Source organism: Rana temporaria, chromosome 9 (assembly GCF_905171775.1).
Source record: "Rana temporaria chromosome 9, aRanTem1.1, whole genome shotgun sequence".
Classification (NCBI taxonomy): Eukaryota; Metazoa; Chordata; class Amphibia; order Anura; family Ranidae; genus Rana; species Rana temporaria.
In genome coordinates this window covers 30,399,413-30,414,965 of record NC_053497.1, presented here as the reverse complement: position 1 = coordinate 30,414,965, position 15,553 = coordinate 30,399,413, and the positions used below count along the sequence as shown (strand labels likewise).

At 40.9% G+C, this 15,553-nt stretch overlaps 1 protein-coding gene across 3 annotated transcripts in view; it reads left to right on the top strand.

Moving 5' to 3' along the window:
- Positions 1 to 15,553, top strand: part of TNXB (tenascin XB) — a 179,682-nt gene that overhangs the window by 125,970 nt on the left and 38,159 nt on the right. For 2 of the 3 annotated variants that reach the window (XM_040323052.1, XM_040323054.1), the window contains 8 exons: positions 527 to 799; positions 2,856 to 3,158; positions 3,979 to 4,275; positions 7,984 to 8,106; positions 8,228 to 8,365; positions 8,465 to 8,584; positions 10,390 to 10,533; positions 14,472 to 14,602. In XM_040323052.1, the coding sequence (XP_040178986.1) occupies positions 527 to 799; positions 2,856 to 3,158; positions 3,979 to 4,275; positions 7,984 to 8,106; positions 8,228 to 8,365; positions 8,465 to 8,584; positions 10,390 to 10,533; positions 14,472 to 14,602 (1,529 nt within the window). The remainder of the gene's footprint in view (positions 1 to 526; positions 800 to 2,855; positions 3,159 to 3,978; positions 4,276 to 7,983; positions 8,107 to 8,227; positions 8,366 to 8,464; positions 8,585 to 10,389; positions 10,534 to 14,471; positions 14,603 to 15,553) is intronic. The other variant, XM_040323053.1, reaches the window with a different exon arrangement.

Sequence of the window (15,553 nt, the reverse complement as noted above, 5' to 3'; positions counted from 1 at the left end):
AATTTAGTCCCATAGTATCAAAGGAAACCACATTTTTTATTACATAAAGGTACTTGAAGACATTTTTATGAATTTATGATTCCTTTTTCTCCTTTCTGGAAAATGTTGTTTGAAAAAAAAAAGCAGACATTTTTGAGCATCTTTTTCTTAAAGTTAGAGTAAACTCCCATGCATGACTTTTACATACACAGTAGGTAAGACTAGCATAAGGCTTACCTATAGGTACCGTAAATATCTACTAAATGTGCACTGTTTCGAAGATATATACTTTTGATGCAGCCAGTGACATCACCGGCACATGCATTCTGAAGGAATGGCTGTTTCTTCAGAATCCTGTGCCGTAAACGGCTCTTAAGATGGTAGTGCCTTCAGCAGTGACTCTGATAGCTCTGAAGAGCTTCATTCTAAGGTAAGTTTCACATAATGTGCTAGCTTTAATAACTTTAGTACATCTTGTAATCAGTAATCATCTAGTAAATTATGGAATTTGTATTCTACTGGTAATATTACGCTTTCTCTTCTACAGAGAAATCAATTCCTCCACGTCTGGAGTCACTTTCTGTGTCTGACATCCTCAGTGACTCCCTCCGTCTCTCCTGGGAAGTAAGTGGAGGGGAATTCGACTCATTTCTCCTTCTGTACCGCGATGCTGAGGGCAAACCCAAGGAAGACACATTGGATGGGGAGCAGCGTAAAATCACCATTGAAGATCTGAAACCGGGGAAGAAGTATAAATTCATTCTGTATGGTATTACAGGAGCGAAGAGAAGCAAAGCTGTTACATTGGAGACCACCACAGGTGATGGAACAACCAACAACTGCTATCCCCCAATAAGTTGTTCATTTTGAGATATACCCTCTAAGTTTTTCCCTATTCTTTTTGCCTTCTACGTATATCAGTTAATTTAAATAGACCCCGTCACCAATTTTAAAATAAAGGTAAAATCTATCAGGTAAAAGCACAGCAAAATGTAATACTTTAAGTGTTTACATCCAGTGTTTTTCCTTTCCATAATTTATTTTTTACTTACAACGTGCCATTGCTAGAGAAATTGGCCACCCAAGAAGAGTTGACTCCCTAGAAGAGCCCACTCCCTACTTGCATGCCATAGCCCTCTCCACTTCTAGGAGTCTCCAATTGTGCTGGCTCAACTCCTCCTCCCCTCACCTCCTTACATGGAGACATGTACCCCTTTAACAATCTGATGAAAGCTATGGGCCCCCTTAACAGAAATATTCACATAAACACAACTTTGCATGCAATAAATATATATGTATTTTTTTTTACTGAAATTTGATTTTCTCATAAAAATATGATCTACACAAAGCTTGAATAAAGTAAACAAACTTAACAAAACTCCTTTTCATGCAAAAGGTAATGGTCACTCATTACAAAAATGATATGCAATCCTCTTGTGCAAATTAAACAAAACAATTTTAATTCTGCTCAAATCCCCTACTACTACTACTACTACCATTACTACTACAATTTATCTATCTATCTATCTATCTATCTATCTATCTATCTATCTATCTATCTATCTATCTATCTATCTATCTATCTATCTATCCTTTATTTCAATGAATGTAAATGTTATTATTTATCTGACATTCACAGACCCACTGAAACCCATATTAGGGGTCCAGGTTAAGAACCCCTGTTATATGGTGTCACTTGACTGACAGCTCTAAGCCTACTGGGACTGCTGACATTGCATCAAAGATGATGAGATGAAACCCATCAGCAGTCTCAGGGCTCTTGGATGTCTACATAAGAGAGTTTTTTTTCCATGTAAATAACATGCATACAATGTGCATATACAGTATATCCTTATGGGAGGATTGCTTTTGAAATTAATGGTCTGGTGACAGGGTCTTTATATCCCTCATCAAAAATTATAATATTTGTAATTTTCCTTCCAAGACATATTTGGCTTCTCATATAGGTCCCAAAAGAGGGCTACAATTAGAACAGAAAAAACTTGACAAGGGAAATCATTGAAATTTGTTTTTAAATGAATGGTCTGGCAACAGTGTATCTTTATTTTATTTTTTTAATTTAGGGTGACTATATTTATAATTCTACCTCCAAGACATCTTTGGCAATCTTGACTTCGCTTACAGGTTCCAAAAGAGGACTACCATTTCCCCAGGAAAACACTTGACAATAGAGATAATTATAAATGAAACTCTATCTTTGTTAAAAAAAGAAACACATAGAAGCAAAACCTAAATCAACTTTATTGCAAACATTTAACTTTCTTACAGTTTCTTGCCTAGTTTTGTTGAAAATATCTGATATGTCTGAATTCCCTTGCTACTGTTGACCTTTTTCAAAATGAAGGCCAAGTAGGAGGTACCGATTTTAATATAAAGACATGCTCAATCCATTCTGAAGATAATAGTCTTTTGAATTTTTCAAAAGTGTACTATGTTTTTTCTTAGGAAATTATTTTTAAAGATACTAGGGGGAGTGGTTTCCTTACATGCTTGCATTTGTCTTTTTTTCAAAGGGATTGGCAAAGAATAGGTTTATCATTTTCATGAAGTGCATGCCTAATCTTCAAGATCTCCTTGCACTTTATTCTCACTCTGCAAGTATCTCTCCTAAGGTTGAGTTTACAGTTACGGTAATTTTGAAAATATTTTTAGCCTTATAAAGTGCACATAGTTGACTTAACTTTTCAGAGGTATGGCCCATTAGAAATATATATTGCATGTTGGCCTTTTCTAACATGTTATGTGATGCAGAAGTTGTTATATTTCATATGATGTATGTGACACCAGAGATATAATTTACATTCCAAGTATAAAAATTAAGATTGACGTAATTCATATGTTCTACCTTATTGCAGTCCCAAGAAAAGTTGTCCCAACTGCAGCTAGTACTCTTGTCACTCGTCTGGTGAATTTTAAGCCCTCAGAAGTGACAAAGGACTCTGTAACATTGACTTGGCTGGTGGAAGGAAATGTGCCCTTCGAATGGATTGTACTGCAGTATAGAGAGCCCGAGGGAGGTATTCGGGAGCTTCTAATTCAAGGACAAGACACCTTCATCGTCGTTCAGGGACTGCTACCATCTCAGAAGTATGAATTCACTGTGTACGGACTAAAGGGAAACAAGAGGAGCGAGTCACTGTCCACTGAGGTCCAGACAGGTACTTCAAATAGGAGACCACCAAATTAATTTATTACGACTAATGCAAAGGAAAATATCAAGTTGGGGTCCATAGCAGCCAGACAGGTTTTTAACGTTTTAACCTTCATTTGGAAAAAGAACAGCCTCTTTTCCTCCATTTCAAAAGTGTGTCCTTCAGTCCTTTGTGGTGCCCTTAAAGCACACAACTTTTTCACCACATTTTCTATATGGCCAGTGATTACTGTTTATACTTCCCATTAATTGTCTCTTTTCAGGTACAAATACATTCAGTTCAGGTAAAGTGTATGCCCAGTCAATGGTTTTAAGTTCTGAAAGAAGTAGGAAAAGTTTAGAACCCCAGTGAAGTTTTTATAGCTATCTGGGTCTCCGCTAATGAGATTCACCCTTTTTATTTGTCCTGCTTACCACTGTCACCAAAACAGAAAATTATGAAAAATCCAAAATGTTATAACTGTCAAGGTAACAGCAGGTGAGGGACAACCTTACAATGGGGACACTTGATCAGATGACAACTGCCTAAGAGTGGAAATAACCTATTTGTAGAGGTTTCCTCTCCCCATTGATATAGTGATGATATCACTGCTACTCGTACAATGTAATATCCGGGTATTCCAAGGAAGTTGGTACACACAAAGTGGAGTTACAGTATATCCATTGTGATTACTGAGGAATATATTTGAATGAAAGTTTCTCTTCCCAAAAGGTTAGCTTTCAATTATTTCAGATAAGGTACAGCCAAGATATAACATGTTGTGTTTATAAGAAGCCACTATTTCTTTTTTATATGAGTTTTAAATCTTCTACTTTATTTCTTTTAGGTTATCCTGAAACTGTTGGTCCTCCTGTTGTCACTGATCTCTATATCTCTCCTCATGGTCCACATGCCATCCATCTCTCCTGGGAGGCTCTAGAGAGCTCTTTCCAGTCCTTCATTATTCGATACAAAGTCCAAGGTCAGGATGGGCCACTGAACACTGTGACAGCTGATGGCATAGATAGGAACCTTCTTCTGTCTGGTCTACAACCTGACACTCTCTACACAGTCACATTACATGGTATCCGAGATGGGAATGAGCAAAGCAGTATGCAGAATACAGGAAGGACATCACCTCTAGGTAAGGATAAACAGTCCCCAACTTACTTCTTTTACAATTATCATTGTTATACAGGATTTATATAGCACCAGCAGTTTGTGCTGCACTTTACAACATTAGGGCAGAAAGTACAGTTACAATACAATTCAGTACAGAGGAATTAGAGGGCCCTGCTCATTAAAGATAACAATCTAAAAGGGAGGGATACAAAGGGAGGGATACAAAAGTAATAACTGTGGGGGATGAGCTGATGGAGAAAGTGGAAATGTTGTTGTTAGGTGGAGGTGGCATAGGGTTCTCTGAAAAGAAGGGTTTTCAGGGTTCGCCTAAAAGTGGACAGAAGAGATAGCCAGACAGATTGGGGTAGGGAGTTCAATAGGATGGGAGAGGCATGAGAAAAGTCCTGCAGGCTTGCATGGCAGGAGGCAACAAGGGAGCTAGAGACAGGGAGGTCTTGGGAGGAATGAAAAGAATGATTTGGTTGGTATTTTGAGAAAGGATTAGTGATGTAGTTAGGGGCCAAGTTGTGGATGGCTTTGTAATTTATTGTCAGTATTTTAAATGTGATTTATTGGGTGAGTGGCAGCCAATAGAGGGATTGGCAGAGAGGAGTAGCAGATACTGAACGGTTGGTAGGGTGGATGAGTCTGGCAGCAGAATTCATAATGGACTGAAGGTGGGATAGCCTATGTAGAGGAAATCCAATGAGGAGGGAGTTGCAGTAGTCGAGGCGAGAGATGAATTTGAATCATAGGTAAATTGATGATAATTGATTGGTTTGTAATGTTTTGCAAAGGATAGTGTTCCTCCTACCAGCCAATCAGATTCTTGTCTTTTTGTTTCTCCAAAGCAGCTTTGAAATGAAAATAAACAATTCCCCAGTTACTGAAAATAACACTGGAACACATGTGTTCAAACGCACATGTTCTCGTGCAGTCCTTCATGTTCTGGTTTTTGTGTGCCAAAATGTACCCGAAACAGGGAAGAAGTTGTGCAAGCACTACTTTTTCAGATCACAACGTGCCAAACTTCAAAGTACTATGATCGGTTTGGTGACTGCAAACGTTTGCGAAACGCGTTTAGTGTGCCATTTTTAATTTTTCTAAAAAAAGGGGGGTCTCTGGACTCTTCTGATACAGCGCCTTTTTTCTGGTCCCATAGAAAGGTGTTGATAGCAATGACCAGTCAAGACGCCTGAGGAATGGTTGAGGGGATGTCCAAAAATGTATGATTGTGCAGCTGCGATTCCCTCAGATACAGTTTTCTAAATGTGCTGCACTTCATAAAATTGGGGTGTTTAGTCTTGAAACGATAGTGAATGATATGTATGGAACAATTGTTATTAACCTAATTTAATCACATCAAAGGTTATGAATTATATATATGAAATGTTGAATCTTCAATCCACTGCTTGATAAAATATTTACGACATGCTGTAAACCTGCTAATGAGCTGTTGGCTTTGAGCAATATTGGTTTAATGGATGTAATTACTTAAGTCTGGGAGCTGAAAGTTTTACAATGGCTAATGTAAGAAAATCTGTTCCTCCAGGCTTTTCATAATAGTATTTTGATGGCTTTAATAGTTTGTATAACCCAGGCCTGGATAAACATAAGAATAGGCCTCATTAGCAGACCCCTGGTTATCAGTGTTCTGCTAATTAATGTTGTTGCAGCATCTTGAGGCTAAATAGAGCTTCTTTTGAAGTGAATTGTTTACTTAATTTAAAAGTGTCTATTGTAATGGAATCAAGATGTCTGCAGGCCATGGGTATATGGAATATGCCAGTTCTTTGCTGACCCTACCAGACAAAAAATTCAATCCAATTTGTGTCCAAAACTAGCAAATTTAAACTGACTTAAGGCACCACTGTGTTTTCTTATTCATTTTTGGGGAGTGCACCAATCTTATTACTGTGATGCCGCATACATATGCTCGGAATTTCTGACAACAAATGTTCGTTGGGAGCTTGTTGTTAGAAATTCCGACTGTGTGTAGGCTCCATCGGACATTTGCTGTCTGAATTTCTGACAACAAAAATTTGAAAACTGGTTCTCAAATTTTCCGACAAAAAACTCGGTCTGGTAAAACTAGTTATAGAAAGACAAGCTGCGCAACTAACGTGATGACTCAAACAAAAAAAACGCAAGTATATAAATTGAAAAACTTAGTGCTGTAGATGTGTTGAAATCACTGAAACAAATAGGTGACCCTATTTGTGTCACATATTGATAAGTCCCAGTGAAAAAAGAGGTGAGCAAATTAATGTCCTATTTCCAAGGAAAGGATGCCTCAGATGGTAGCTTACTAGCTGGAAATGTGCTGCTCTCCTACAGGTAAAATGGTGACATCAAACCAAAAGGAACCACAGAACAGTGATGGGATAGAAAGGAAATCCTGCACCTTCCAAATAAACTGCCTCTTACCGAAAGGGAAGATCCCAACCAGAGATCTTATGTTGGCGTGTGGCTTTCATAGCGTAATCCAGTAAAACGTTTTAATGGATTATACTATGTCAGCCTTCTTTCCTTCCTCACTTGGCTGTATTCACACCTGACCATCTGTGAGCGGTGGGAGATCCATTTGACATCGGGTTAAGGATATCCTGCTATATAGACCTCTAGGCTGGGTTTGAAAGCCACACGCCAACAGAAGATCTCTGGTTGGGATCTTCCCTTTCGGTAAGAGGCAGTTTATTTGGAAGGTGGAGGATTTCCTTTCTATCCCATCACTGTTCTGTGGTTCCTTTTGGTTTGATGTGACCATTTTACCTGTAGGAGAGCAGCACATTTCCAGCTAGTAAACTACCATCTGATGCGTCCTTTCCTTGGAAATAGGACATTAATTTGCTCACCCCTTTTGTCACTGGGACTTATCAATGTGTGACACAAATAGGGTCACCTATTTGTTTCAGTGATTTCAACACATCTACAGCACTACGTTTTGCACTTTATATACTTGCTGTTTTTTTGTTTGAGTCATCACGTTAGTTGCACAGCTTGTTTTTCTATAATTTGTCTATTTTGTGTGTGTCTCACATTTAAAGTTGCAGCATTCATTTTTTTTTTTTTTTTTTGTCCATTTGACAGTGCAGTATTACCACAATCCTTACACCTGGTAAAACTAGTGTTTGTAATGGAGATAGCACATTCGTCACGCTGCTAATTTTTTAATCTTTTAATGCAGCACATTCTCTTCTTTGTTATAATGCTAGGATAATGAAGTTGTTTTGCTGCTGATATTTACACAGAGTTCTGACAAACTGATTTCTGCGAGACTCCGAGAGATCGGGAACAGCAGAAGATGACATATAAGCGCAAATCGTTTCTCACCAAATTTCTACTAACACGAGATTAGCAGAAGAAGCCCAAAGGGTGGCGCACTTGGTGTTGAACTTCCCTTTTATACTGCTCTTCGTACGTGTTGTAAGGCGTTCTTGGCGATTTGAAATTTCCGACAACATTTGTGCCACCGTGTGTATGCAAGACAAGTTTGAGCCAACATCCGTTGGAAAAAAATCCATGGTTTTGTTGTCGGAATGTCCGATCGTGTGTACGCGGCATTATGGTAACGACTCTCTTAGAGGAGAGTTATGTTATTTTGAAGAGATTTCCCCATCATGGACATAAACAGGGTAGATGTCAAAATAGCCGACAGGGGGTTTAACTGGCTTTAGATACACATGTATTATAAAAATTTTCAGAAGAAGTCATATTTTTCCCATTGCAGATCTGGAACCCCCGAAAAACCTTAAATTCAGCAATGTGCAGGAGAAATCAGCCATCGTCACTTGGGATCCACCAAATCCCGACACAACCACCTTTAAAGTGTCTTATGAGCCAACTGATGGAGGTAATAATATCTGTTCCTTTCTCATTAAATAGTGCTTACCCCACGAATTTGTAACCATCTGTGGGTTTCGTAGATTTACTTTGAGCTTCTTGTTTTGTTTTATAACTTTATTCTGCTGCAGGAGAACCAGAAAGCGTCAGTGTGAGTGGAGGCAGCACAACACTGAAAAGACTGATTCCAGGAACACAGTATGAGGTTACTGTTGTTTCAGTTCGAGGTTTTGAAGAAAGTCCACCGCTGACAGGCTCCGTCACCACAGGTGCTTCTCACATGGCAATGCCATGGTCTGCAAGGACTAATCAGATTTTATTTTCAAGTTACTGGTAGATTTTTCTAATGTTGAGTTTTGTTTTTATAGCTGGAGGTGGCCCTCGCTCTTTGCGTGCTCATGACGTGACAGAAGTGTCAGCTCTTCTGCGTTGGGAAGCACCCACAGGACCTGTGGATCAGTATTTAGTAACCTACAGAGCAGAGAACAGTAAGAAAGATAAATGTTTTTGTTTTGTTAAAATATGTTTGTCGGTTTAGGGTGTAGGCATGGGCATAGCATAAGGGGTTGCAGGGGTTACAATCGCAACCCCACCCCTAGCTCCAGGGGATCCCTGCAGCCTCCCTGACATATTATCATATCCTCCATAAAGTCCAGCTCCGATCTGCCCAAGGGCCCCGCAGCCATGCGCCAATACTAGGCTTCCACTTTGCCTTCCATAGTCCATACCCCTTCAATTCTCATTGACTGGGGACAAGCTGTGAGCCATTTCCTGAATGGAGAGGAGCACAGGGTTAGAACAGCCCAAGGGCCAGGTCAACTTTTGCATCGGGACCCACAAGCTTCAAGCTACGCCTCTGGGTGTAGGTTTAGCATGTGCTGTTGGGGACCAAGAAGTTAGGGCCAAAGCATAACTGCTACACCCCTTTAATTCCAATTAAAGAGCGGTTAAAGAACGAGTCACCAGTATCACCTGTGGTTTTCCTGCAAATGATCTTGTCCCTATTACTGACTTAACATGCCTGGTTGTGCACTACTGTATGTCTATGTGTGGAGGTGGCCATCTTGGTAGACACAGGGCTTTGCTTCCTCATGTCAAAACAGTTTAAATAATGACTGGTAATCAGGTGACTGGTGGGGTAAAATTCAAGAAGCAGCATGAAAGGTGGAGGAAATGCATATCCACAGAATTAATAAAGGTAAAGCAGAGAGATCCTTGCCCTGTAGGTCCCTATGTACATCTTACACTCCAGCAAGGAGAACAGAGGGCAGCACAGTAATGACATCACCAAATCTCAATCCAAATCTGATAAGACTAGCATTTAGAGGCAGCAGTGCCCTGGATCTCATACTGAAGATGTACAACTATGAGGCTATAGGACATGTGTGCCTAAGTTCAGGAAGCACTCTGTTATTATTTTTTTTCAAAAGGTATATTTTTCATTGTACATGTTTGCAGGGTGGTTACGGTGTGGCCCCATCCACCTAAATGGCTCGATTTTGATGGCAGAACTGACCACCGAACACAACAGGGGGTATACATTTTTCTGTGGCATGTGTACAACTCTGTTGGGCTGGCTATGCAGCTTAAAAGGATTTGTTAGGTAAAACCTGGACTTAAAGTGGATGTCAACCTGATTCATGAAATTTGACCTAAGCACATATACCTGTAGTGTTTTCTCATCTCTCTTTAAAGCACTAAGTCCTGTGTGTTTCTGATGTTTCATTGCTCTGTTATCAGCATGATAACTTCTGACAAGTTCTCCATCAACCAAGATGTGGGAGGTTGCAATACATGGATTAGCAGAGAGCTTGTCTTGTCACAGCACAGCTCTCCAAATCTCTGCCTATGTGGAGTGGTGGTGTGTGACTTTCCTCCAATCAGCTGTCTTGGCTGTATGTCCAGAACCCACTCCCAGTGCTGAACAGGAAGAGAAAATCTCTAACACGTTGTGCACTTTTTGAAGAATATATAAACCTTAAGACAGCAGATATACATGTAAAACTTATGTAGGGAGATTTGTTTAATCTCTGTGTATCATCTGAGACTGTTCACTTCACTGGGTATATGTGAGGGTTTACATCCACTTTAAGTCTGAAGATACAGTAATCCTGAAAAAGACCACATGTGACAATAAAGGGAAATTTAAGATTAGTTCCACCTCTGTGATATGCTGTATACATTACGTTCCCTGACTGTCTCTCTTTGCCAATGCTAATAGAACACCAGTCTCTCTATGATGTGTCTTAGATACATCCTACCCCGTATACAGATGTTGGTTGTTTTCTTGCAGTTCCACTGACCACCGTACCAGTTCCTGGGGACAGAACTGAGCATCCTCTGTCCGGCTTACATCCCCGTACAGAGTACTTTGTAAGCGTGCAAAGTACACATGGATCCACAACCAGTGCTCCATCATCCACCTCCTTCACCACTAGTAAGCCAGAATTTACTGTTCTCATACAGTACATTTTGTGTTCCCTAGTTTCTTGTGATCCTTGCATACAATCTAAAAGAACAACTTTCTTTAATTCACTTATGTACGGGACGGGTCTCTTGCAGTGTATGTGTTGCTGTTATACAACCAGGCATTGGGTGCAAGCGTTCTAGGTGAAACAATGGCGTTACTTTTCCATCCAATCCAATATGTTAAAGCAGAACTCCAGGCTGAGCAAGTATAGTCTAAATACAAGAGCTATGCGTATTCTTACTTGAACCCTGGTCTCCCTTTGTATCTCATCTAGATCTGTGGAGTAATCCAAATAAAACAACTTCTTCTCTTTTCAGGATTTTCCTGTAATAAAGACCAATCTCTGCTGCTCTCTCTCCTTGTGCAGGGTGACTGGTCTTGTTTCCGTCCCCTCCTGTAGTTTTCTTTAGGCAGCCTGTAGTGGGAACACTTCCTGGGCCCCTCTCACATCTCTGCACAATGATGATGTAACATAAACTTCAACCCCCTTGGCGGTAAACCCGAGCGTGACTCGGGGTTGATTTTTTATGCTAGGATCGGTAACCCCGAGTCACGCTCGGGCTGGACGTGCAGAGTGTGCAGCGGCGCGGCTTACCTTTCGCTGGATCCACAGGCAAGTTACTTACAGTGAGGAAAATAAGTATTTGAACACCCTGCTATTTTGCAAGTTCTCCCACTTGGAAATCATGGAGGGGTCTGAAATTGTCATCGTAGGTGCATGTCCACTGTGAGAGACATAATCAAAAAAAAAAATTACAGAAATCACAATTTATGATTTTTTAACTATTTATTTGTATGATACAGCTGCAAATAAGTATTTGAACACCTGTCTATCAGCTAGAATTCTGACCCTCAAAGACCTGTTAGTCTGCCTTTAAAATGTCCACCTCCACTCCATTTATTATCCTAAATTAGATGCACCTGTTTGAGGTCATTAGCTGCATAAAGACACCTGTCCACCCCATACAATCAGTAAGAATCCAACTACTAACATGGCCAAGACCAAAGAGCTGTCCAAAGACACTAGAGACAAAATTGTACACCTCCACAAGGCTGGAAAGGGCTACGGGGAAATTGCCAAGCAGCTTGGTGAAAAAAGGTCCACTGTTGGAGCAATCATTAGAAAATGAAAGAAGCTAAACATGACTGTCAATCTCCCTCGGACTGGGGCTCCATGCAAAATCTCACCTCGTGGGGTCTCAATGATCCTAAGAAAGGTGAGAAATCAGCCCAGGACTACACGGGAGGAGCTGGTCAATGACCTGAAAAGAGCTGGGACCACCGTTTCCAAGGTTACTGTTGGTAATACACTAAGACGTCATGGTTTGAAATCATGCATGGCACGGAAGGTTCCCCTGCTTAAACCAGCACATGTCAAGGCCCGTCTTAAGTTTGCCAATGACCATTTGGATGATCCAGAGGAGTCATGGGAGAAAGTCATGTGGTCAGATGAGACCAAAATATAACTTTTTGGTCATAATTCCACTAACCGTGTTTGGAGGAAGAAGAATAATGTGTGACATCCCAAGAACACCATCCCTACTGTGAAGCATGGGGGTGGTAGCATCATGCTTTGGGGGTGTTTTTCTGCACATGGGACAGGGCGACTGCACTGTATTAAGGAGAGGATGACCGGGGCCATGTATTGCGAGATTTTGGGCAACAACCTCCTTCCCTCAGTTAGAGCTTTGAAGATGGGTCGAGGCTGGGTCTTCCAACATGACAGTGACCCGAAGCACACAGCCAGGATAACCAAGGAGTGGCTCTGTAAGAAGCATATCAAGGTTCTGGCGTGGCCTAGCCAGTCTCCAGACCTAAACCCAATAGAGAATCTTTGGAGGGAGCTCAAACTCTGTGTTTCTCAGCGACAGCCCAGAAACCTGACTGATCTAGAGAAGATCTGTGTGGAGGAGTGGGCCAAAATCCCTCCTCCAGTGTGTGCAAACCTGGTGAAAAACTACAAGAAACGTTTGACCTCTGTAATTGCAAACACAGGCTACTGTACCAAATAGTAACATTGATTTTCTCAGGTGTTCAAATACTTATTTGCAGCTGTATCATACAAATAAATAGTTAAAAAAATCATACATTGTGATTTCTGGATTTTTTTTTTGATTATGTCTCTCACAGTGGACATGCACCTACGATAACAATTTCAGACCCCTCCATGATTTCCAAGTGGGAGAACTTGCAAAATAGCAGGGTGTTCAAATACTTATTTTCATCACTGTACCTTGTCCCTGGATCCAGCGATGCCACCCCGCTGTGTGAGCGAGCGGGACCTCCTCGCTCGATTCACAGTCTCCCCGTGTGCCGCCGATCTCCGTTCCCTGCGACGTTACGACGCACGGGAGCGGAGAACGGCGCCAAATTCAAAAAAGTAAACAAACACTTTACATACAGTATACTGTAATCTTATAGATTACAGTACTGTATGTAAAAAATACACACCCCCCTTGTCCCTAGTGGTCTGCCCAGTGCCCTACATGTACTTTTATATAATAAAAAATGTTCTTTCTGCCTAAAAACTGTAGATTGTCCAAAAGTGTCCCTTTATGTCAAAAATGGTTTTAGATCAGCTAGAAAACAGCGATAATAAATTACAATCACTTGCAGAAATGTGCGATAGCGATTTGTGGGGAAATTCGTCATAAAAAAAAAAAAACAGCGACAATTCTGCAACTGAGCAAATTTCAGTGATTTTGAGTTGATTACATTATTGAATAATTTTTATTATAATTATATTATTATTTGTTATAATTATTTATTATATTATAATTTATAATTTTGTTTTAAAAAAAAAATCATACCCGGGATGCCTACAAGACTCTTGTTTGGTCAGATTTAAGTGAGTTATTTCTAAAAATTACAGGCCTACAGTATAAAACGCCAAATTTCCTTGCAAAATAATTGTACCGCTTTTGGTACGTAATTCCAGACAGAATCATACCGCCAGGGAGGTTAACTACTTCCGTACCGTAGGATGTCATATGACGTCCTGGACTTCAGTGGGGGATATCTGAATGATGGGTGCAGCTACAGGCATCATTCAGATCCTTCTTTTCAGGCAGCGATTTTGCGCACCATCAGGCCGCGTACACACGGTCGGTCCATCCGATGAAGCAGACTGATGGTATGATGTGCCTACACACCATCAGTTAAAAAAACGATCGAGTCCAACGCGGTGACGTAAAACACAACGACTTGCAGAGAAAAATGAAGTTCAATGCTTCCAAGCATGCGTCGACTTGATTCTGAGCATGCGCGGGTTTTGAACCGATGCTTTAGCGTACTAACCATCGGTTTTGACCTATCGGTTAGGCGTCCATCGGATCAATTTTTTAAAAGCAAGTTCTAAATTTTTGGACCGAAGGATAACTGACCGATGGGGCCCACACACGGTCGGTTTGGACCGATGAAACTGAACTTCAGTCCGTTTTCATCGGTTTTGTCTGATCGTGTGTACAGGGCCTAAGAATGATCATAGCGCATCCCCCCTCCCGCCGCCATCCGGTGCTTCTCAGGGCTCTCCCGTGCCATCGGTGGCCCGAAGAACACACGGTCACCGGTCATCTCTATGATCAACGGAGGCCTGGGCGCGACGTTATGACCTCACGTCTTGGTATCTGGAAGTAAACAAAGCCGCAATTGCTTGAACCTCAACATGCAGCTTCATCTCATATTTGGGGGAGAATCATTCGTATGGGTTTCTTGTTCGGCTGATTGGAATGTCTCGTAGCTGCCTTGGTGTTCGGGAATGTCATCCTAAATGACTTTAACCCCTTTCATACTCGGGGTGTCATTATAGTGCCTGTGTCCAAATATATATAAACCTAACTCTATCTGGGGAGAATTAAACCTCTAGATTATTTTAAAAAGAATGTTCCAATTGTCTTGGTTTTCAGGTGCTGACACTCCCCGGGACCTCACAGCCACTCAAATCACAGCCCGAACTGCCATGCTGACCTGGAAAGCGCCGGACAATGTACCTGATTCCTATCTGCTCACTTACCAAACGCCACAAGGTGAAATCAAGGTAAGATGAACTTTTTACCTAATCAGATGAGTGATTAGAAGTTTGGTCTAGGATAGAGGTGACAATGCAGAAGTTAAGGGAAAGTGTCATGGTTTTTGGTTCAATATTTCCTGACTAAAGATCTCAGGAGTCTCCAAGCCAAATTCATTCATTATTACATTCTTGGAGGTGAACCTCTTTCATGACGCTTCGGGTGTATTTGCTCTAAGATTAATTTCAATCCCACGACAGGCAATTCATACCTACACAATAACAGCTGCCATCATGTGGCCTGGATACACAACATTCCAGTCAGCCAGTTCTGCAGGCTACACAGGAACTGCACTCTCAACGAATATTACATATCCCAAAGCTCGACCTTGAAACAAAGGCCATCATTTCTGCCTTCCATAGATATTTGACTCTCTATGATGATGAAGCCCTACCGATTGCTCTTCATTCACACCAGGCAGTGGTCTTGACCATGTTCCCCCTCCAGTCCTGACCGTAAGCACTCAATTTAACACCCAATATCAGTTTATCTAAAATCTTCATTTTAGAAAAATGTATTACAGTTTGCATCCATAATGTTCACTTTGCATAGCTTGAGTAAAAAGAAATGCCAGCACTGGCTGTATGCTTTGGTGCACCCTGAGAATATTTCAGGGTCCCAGCTGATGTCCCCCCCCTTCACCTACAGCCACCAATAACTTTCACCACTCTGTTCTGCAACTGACTTCTGGCAGCACTCTAGTTTATGATTTTAACAAAACAGTACACCTCGTATTTAACTTTAACTAAATATGCTTTACACTTTTGTCAACTGTGCCGATAGTCTTTTCGTGTCACATGAGTTTTGCAGGATATAGCCCAATATCATCAAAAAACATCCCCAATTGGCACCGTCCCTAGTCTTCAACACAATCTAATTAGCCTTTCCACCAAACCCTCATCATCTGGGGTGGGAAAAGA